We start from the raw sequence: 7,727 nt of genomic DNA on the forward strand, positions 1-7,727 counted from the left end.
GTTATGTTACTTTTTGAGTAAGAAAAATTATTATATAAAAAACAATGACAGGCCGGGTGTGGTGATGCATACCTGTAATGCCAGCACTTTGGGAGGCCGAGGCGGGTGGATCATCTGAAGTCGGGAGTTCGAGACCAGCCAGACCAACATGGTGACACCCTGTTTCTACTAAAAATACAAAAATTAACTGGGCATGGTGGCAGGCACCTATAATCCCAGCTACTTGGGAGGCTGAGGCAGGAGAATTGCTTGAACCCTGCAGGTGGAGGTTGTAGTGAGCAGAGATCACGCCACTGCACTCCAGCCTGGGGGATAGGGTGAGACTCTGTCTCCAAAAAAAGAAATATACGAGCCTCCAGAAAATCTAATTAAGAACAGAGAAGAGATACACAAAATATTAGAAACATTAACACACAAATAATACACAAACATGCTAAAAATGTTCCCATCCCAAAGAAAAAAACTTGTCTTTTCTTACCATAGGTCTTACTCTTTTCTCCTGAAAGACCACTTCTAAACCAGACAATTTTTTGGAAATATTATGTTTTCTGATTATAAAAGTACTACAAAAATATTTCTGTTTAGTATAGTAGACTAGGTACTACAGGACTGAACCACCTGGTAAAATCAACTAAAATTACTGGATTTTAAAAAGTCTTAAATGCATTCAAAAGCTGACAAGAAAGTAAAGATTACAGCTGGGCGCGGTGGCTCATGCCTGTAATCCCAGCAATTTGGGAGGCCGAGGCAGGCGGATCACAAGGTCAGGAAATCAAGACCCTCCTGGCTAACACGGTGAAATGCCGTCTCTACTAAGAATACAAAAAATTAGCCAGGCGTGGTGGTGGGCTCCTGTGGTCCCAGCCACTCGGGAGGCTGAGGCAGGAGAATGGCGTGAACCCGGGAGGCGGAGCTTGCAGTGAGCCGAGATGGCGTCACTGCACTCCAGCCTGGGCGACACAGCGAGACTCCATCTCAAAAAAAAAAAAGGAAAAAAAAAGAAAGTAAAGATGACTTAATGTATTATACATCTAAGGCATCGATGGTTGAAAGATATGCCATTACTTTACTACTAAGAAAACAAATGTAATCAAACTATGACATAATGCTTTCTTATAACTTTTTTCTTGTAACTTTTATTTTACACTTATGGAAGATCTTGTAGGCTAATCATCTATTTTTTCCTTCATTTTTATTTATTTACTTATTTAAAGATAAGATCTTCCTATGTTACCCAAGACTTCTGAAGTCCTGACCTCAAGCAATCCTCCTGCCTCTGCCTCCTGAGTAGCTGAGACTGTAGACAAATGCTACTGCACCCAGCTTATTTTTGTAATTTTATTTTTTTGTGACAGGGTCTCACTCTGTTGCCCAGGCTGGAGTGCAGTGGTGTGATCATGGCTCACTGCAGGCTGGACCTCCTGGGCTCAAGCAGTCCTCCAGCCTCAGCCTCCTGAGTAGCTGGGATTACAGGCATACGCCACCACATTCGGCTAATTTTGTATTTTTAGAAGAGACGGGGTTTCTCCATGTTGGTCAGACTGGTCTCAAACTCCTGACCTCAGGTGATTGGCCTGCCTCGGCCTCCCAAAGTGCTGGGATTACAGGCGTGAGCCACCGTGCCTGGCCAATTTTTTTACTTTAGTAGTGACAGGGTCTTGCTATGTTGCCCAAGCTGGTCTTGAACTCCTGGGCTCAAGAGATCCTCCTGCCTCAACCTCCCAAATTGCTGGGATTACAGGCATGAGCCACCACATCAGGCTGATCCAGCTTATTTTTAATCATATATTACTTTTGAGCATATATTAAAAGGTAAGTGAAAAAATTGCTTAAGGTGTGCTTAAAACTACCTCACATTTAATCTGACTCTTCCACACAATTGTCTGTACCATCAAGAACATTACAAATGTATTATTTCGAAAAACAATCCTTAACATAATGAAAAAAAATTGATGCTGGGCTCTTAAGCCTGACTTTGCTATTATGTAGCACTAACCTACTTCTGACTCATGTTTTAGGAGTGTTGCTGAAAAGTCTGACTCACTGTGCTATCCCCTCTCCACTAACATTCGATGCCTCGGGGTTAAAAGAATGCTTCACTATTAGTCTCAAGATTTTCTTCCAAGCCACTGACATTCCTTCTGCAATTTTTGATGCTGCAATTTTGATATTCATACATGCATAAACAATGACATTTATGTAATGGCTGACTGGCTGACAGTGATTATAGACAGTTTAAGATACACACTGATTTCAAAGATGTTAAAATGTGAAAAAAATATTTCAAACAATGAAATATAATACATTAAAGTAAGAATGAAGTGAAATCTAGAGGATATCTACCAAAACTGGAAGAACTCAGGTTCAAGTTTAATAGCACTGTGCAGCATGTGGGTTGGAAATCAAAGCCCAAACCCATCTAAAATAGGGAATCTAAAAGGAGATTCCCTCTTCCCCCTATAAAACTGGGTCCCAAAGAGTTACTCTCTCAGTGTAAGGCACATTAGAAATCATCCATTTCTCCACCACAATTATCACCACCAGATGACTACAGCAATAATTGCTCATCTCAAAATTCGGTGCTAAGTCAGGAAAGGGAGATTACCTCCTCCAAGAACCTGTAACCACAAGCAAGCCCTAATGCAGGTTTGCAGCAGAAACACGTATAACCTAACGCATATTAGAAAAAAAAAATCATAAACCAAGAATTAGGATTAAAATAGTCCTAGTACAATGATGCCCTCAGATGCTCAAAAGAAGCATATCCCTTTGGAGGAACTCATCTATCCCAGGCCTCAAGGAATTTCTAAAGAAAATGTTTTTTAAAAAGTCAGTACAGCAACAAAGCAAAACAAAAAAAAAATCACAAAACCACCAGGAAACAAAGCACCATGACCAGGAACCAGCAGGAGGCCAGGCGTGGTGGCTCACACCAGTAATCCCAGCACTTTGGGAGGCTGAGGCAGGAGGATGGGCCAGGCACCAACAGTCTTTTATAGGAACAGAACCGTGATTTTGTTTAGTGAGTAATATGCTAAGCTTAAAATGCTTACTGTTATGGACTGAATTGTGTTTCCCAGCACACCACCTCTCCCTACACCCCTCCCCAGCCACCACTGAAATTTATATATTGAAGCCCTAACCAATGTGACTATATTTGGAGATAGGGATTTTAAGGTTAAATGAGATCATAAGAGTGGGGCCCAAATCCAACAGGACTGGTGTCCCTATAAGAGGAAAAGACGCCGGGTGTGGTTGGCTCAGCCGGGCACAGTGGCTCACGCCTGTAATCCCAGCACTTTGGGAGGCCAAGGCGGGTGGATCACCTGAGGTCAGGAGTTCAAGGCCAGCCTGGCCAATGTGGTGAAACCCCATTTCTACTAAAAATACAAAAATTAGCCAGGCATGGTGGCAGGCACCTGTAATCGCAGCTACCCAGGAGGCTGAGGCAGGAGAATTGCTTGAACCTGGGAGACGGAGGTTGCAGTGAGCCGAGATTGCGCCATTGCACTCCAGCCTGGAGGACAAGAGTGAGACTTTGTCTCAAAAAATAATAATAATAAATAAGAGGAAAAGAAACTAGAAATCTCTTTCTCTTCATGAACACAGAGGAGAAGCCATGTGAGTACACAGGGGCAACAGCTATCTGCAAGCTAGGAAGAGCGCCTCACCAGAAACTGAATCTGCCAGAACCTTTATCTGGGAGGTGGAGGTTGTGGTGAGCCACAGTACTGCACTCCAGCCGGGGCAACACAGTGAGACTCTCTCTTAAAAAAAAATCCAATAAATGAAGATAAATGAATCATATAAACATATTGGAAATAGATTTAAGTCTCTCGCTTAGTTAACTATAACAACATAGTACTCACTAAAATAAGACATCTATGACAAATTAGTGAATGTTATTAATGCAAAGTATATTTGAGATTAGTCATTGCACAAGAAAATTTGAACACCCTGAAATCTTTTTTTATTTTTATTTTTCTGAGACAGAGTCTCACTCTGTCACCCAGGCTAGAGTGTAGTGGTGCGATCTCGGCTCACTGCAACCTCTGCCGCCCAGGTTCAAGTGATTCTTCTGCCTCAGCCTCCCGGTAGCTGGGATTACAGGCACCTGACACTGTGCCTGGCTAATTTTTGTAGTTTTAATAGTGATGGGGTTTCACCACCTTGGCCAGGCTGGTCTTGAACTCCTGACCTCGTGATCCACCCGCCTCAGCCTCCCGAAGTGCTGGGATTACAGGCATGAGCCACCGTGCCCAGCCGAACACTCTGAAATCTTAAAGTTTATATATGAAAGAAACTTGGTAGACATTTTACCAAATTTGACAATCTTAAGAAATTACATGTTATTACCAAAAGGAAGTTGTAAAGATGAAAGAAACTTTTCTAAACAGTCAGTAATGAAAATAAATTTCAAACAAGAAGAGAGAAAAGATTGATTTATCTTTCTATTCATGTAAGAGAAAATACTACAAAATCTTGACCAGGCACGGTGACTCACATCTGTAATCCCAGCACTTTGGGAGGCCAGCGTAGGTGAATTGCTTGAGCTCAGTAGTTCAAGACCAGTCTGGGCAACATGGCATGACCCCGCCTCTACAAAAAATACAAAAATCAGCTGGGCTTGGTGGTGTGCATCTGCAGTCCCAGCTACTTGGGAGGCTGAGGCGGGAGAATCACTTGAGCCCGGGAGGTCAAGGCTGCAGTGTGCTGTGATGGTGCCATTGCACTCTAGCCCGGGAGACAGAGTGAAACCTTGTCACAAAAAAAAAAAAAAAAAAAGAAAGAAAGGAAAAAATACTACAAAATATTGTCATATGATGAAGCAATCAGAGTTGCAGGAAGAAAAGTATCACAGAGGTGAGTCAGGTAATCAATAAAAATATTATGTTGTTTTTCTGGATTTTATAATTTGTGTTCTTGATTTAAAATTTTTTAAATTTGTTATGATTTCTTTTTTCACTCTAAATGAAAAGTTACTTCTGTGCATAATTTTGTACTTATGATTTTATAAATTTATATTTTCACTTTTTTTTTTTTTTTTTAACAAAAAGAGTCCCCAAATTACATGAGCTTCAGGTCCTACAAAGCCTGGCTCCACTCCTGATGACAGATGACTATAAAAACAAGAGAGCGAAGTACGAGTCTGAGGCGGAGGGAGTCATGGCAGGAAGGACAAGCGTTTAGAAAGTTTCTTCCACTCTTTAACCAAGTATTGGTTGAAAGGAGTACTGCTGAAACTGTAACCAAAGGAGGCATTATGCTTCAAGGAAAAGTATTGCAAGCAACAGTAGTCGCTGTTGGATCGTGTTCTAAAGGAAAGGGTGGAGAGATTCAACCAGTTAGAGTGAAAGTTGAAGATAAAGTTCTTCTCCCAGAATATGGAGGCACCAAAGTAGTTCTAGATGACAAGGATTATTTCCTGTTTAGAGATGGTGACATTCTTGGAAAGTACGTAGACTGAAATAAGTCACTATTGAAATGGCATCAACGTGAAACTGCCCATTCCACTGAAGTTCTGAAATCTTTCATCATGTAAATAATTTCCATATTTCTCTTTTATAATAAACTAATGATAACTAATGAAAAAAAAACCCACAACATCAGTTGAGGTAAACTTATTAATCATTTCAATAGAAGTTTGAAAATGCACGATAATAAAATTCAACAACCTTCACATTAAAACTAGATATATTTACTATATCTAGTAGTATGCTATAGTAGATATATTTTTGTACATCATGTTGGGGCGGAAAAAATAAAAATACAAAGTACAGATATATTCTACCTAGAGTTAACCAAACTACAAAGTTTGAGGGAACAGTTCCCACAAGACTATCCTCACTTCTGATACAAACTACAAATTTGGAGGGGTCCAAAAACTACCTTCTTTGATAATTCACAAGACTCACAGAGCTCACTGAAAGGTATTATGCTCATGGTTACGGTTTCTTACAGAGAAAAGATACAAATGAAAATCAGCCAAGGTGGCTGTGTAAAATGGTGCAGCCACTACAAAAAAAATTGTGGTGGTTTCTCAAAAAAAAAAAAAAAAAAATTACCGTAGCAATTCTACTTGGGGTGTATTCAAAATAATTGAAAGCAGGTCTCAAAGAGACATCTGCACACCCATGTTCATAGCAGCATTATTCATACTATCTAAAACATAGAAGCAACCCCAAATGTCTACTGACAGAGGAATGGATAAACACAATGTGGTATATACATACAGTGAAATATTACACAGCCTTAAAAGGAAAGGAAATTCTGACATGCTACAAAATGAATGAACCCTGAGAACATTATCCTAAGTGAAATGTCAGTCACATAAAGACAAATGCTGTATGATTCTACTTATTTGAGGCAGAGTAGTCAAAATCACACAGACAGAAAGTAGAATGGTGTTTGCCAAAGGGTGACGGGGAGAGAAGAATGGGAAGTTGTTTAAAGGGTACAGAGTTTCAATTTTACAAGATGAAAAGAATTATGAAGATGCACAACATTATAGATGTATTTAACACTGCTGAACTGTATGCATAAAAATGGTTAAGACAGTACATTTTACGTTATGTATACCTTATTACAATTAAAGAATTTGGCCAGGCGCGGTAGCTCACACCTGTAATCCCAGCACTTTGAGAGGCCGAGGCAGGCGGATCACCTGAAGTTGGGAGTTCGAAACCAGCCTGACCAACATGGAGAAACCCTATCTCTACTAAAAGTACAAAATTAGCCGGGCATGGTGGCAGGTGCCTATAATCCCAGTTACTCGGGAGGCTGAGGCAGGAGAATCGCTTGAATCCAGGAGGCAGAGGTTGCAGTGAGCCAAGATCGCGCCATTGCAGTCCAGGCTGGGCAACAAGAGTGAAACTCCGTCTCAAAAAAAAAATTGAAAAAATACAGGACTCCCAGATAAATTTGAATTTCAGACATACTTATGTTAAAAAGTAATTCATTGTTTACTGAAATCCAGATTTAATTGGTGTTCTGTATTTACCTGGCAACCGTAACCCCTCCCACTGAAAATAGTAGCTATACACCAAACACAAACATATACATACATAGCCACATACATACCCACACACAAAATAATCTTAAAGGCATCAGAAGTGACAAAATAAAAAGGAATTATCAAGTGTGATAACTTTGTACTGTGTCAATGAAGACTGTAATTAACATACTCAGAGATAGGAAAAGATGACAAATTCATACAATGAGAGATGAAGAATTTTTTCATACACACAGACTCTGAGTTTGCAGCTTCAGTTCTACAACTTCAGTCATGGATCAAAGTAAACACAGAACATAAAATCTCACTAGTTCTGATCTCAAATAGATTTTCCTGTCCAGTGTGCACAATTTTTTTTTTCTTGTTGACAGTCTCGCACTGTTGCCCAGGCTGGAATGCAGTGGCGCAATCTTCGCTCACCACAACCTCCACCTCCCGGGTTCAAGTGATTCTCCTGCCTCACCATCCCGAGTAGCTAGGACTACAGGTGTGCGCCACCACAGCCAGCTAATTTTTGTACTTTTAGTAGAGACGGGGTTTCACAATGTTGCCCAGGATGGTCTCAATCTCTTCAACTTGTGATCCGCCTGCCTCTTCTTCCCAAAGTGCTGGGATTATAGGCGTGAGCCACTGGCATCCGGCCACAAAACATTTTGACTTGAACTAACAAATAGGCGAAGTTTAACAAAAAGAAAAAAAGAGTCACAAAACATAT

General features: G+C 40.5%; 1 protein-coding gene across 1 annotated transcript; it reads left to right on the forward strand.

Annotated features, from left to right (window-relative positions):
* The first annotated feature begins 5,116 nt into the window (after positions 1 to 5,116).
* On the forward strand, positions 5,117 to 5,597 carry LOC100608385 (10 kDa heat shock protein, mitochondrial-like). The gene has a single exon (XM_054677768.1). It carries the CDS (start codon positions 5,117 to 5,119, stop codon positions 5,465 to 5,467), a length of 351 nt encoding a protein of 116 aa, XP_054533743.1. The 3' UTR covers positions 5,468 to 5,597.
* Positions 5,598 to 7,727: the final 2,130 nt, after the last annotated feature.

Source organism: Pan troglodytes, chromosome 1, assembly GCF_028858775.2.
Source record: "Pan troglodytes isolate AG18354 chromosome 1, NHGRI_mPanTro3-v2.0_pri, whole genome shotgun sequence".
Classification (NCBI taxonomy): Eukaryota; Metazoa; Chordata; class Mammalia; order Primates; family Hominidae; genus Pan; species Pan troglodytes.

Coding starts and splice junctions, on each gene's coding strand:
- LOC100608385 (XM_054677768.1), top strand. CDS start 5,117: ATGACTATAAAAACAAGAGAGCGAAGTACGAGTCTGAGGCGGAGGGAG.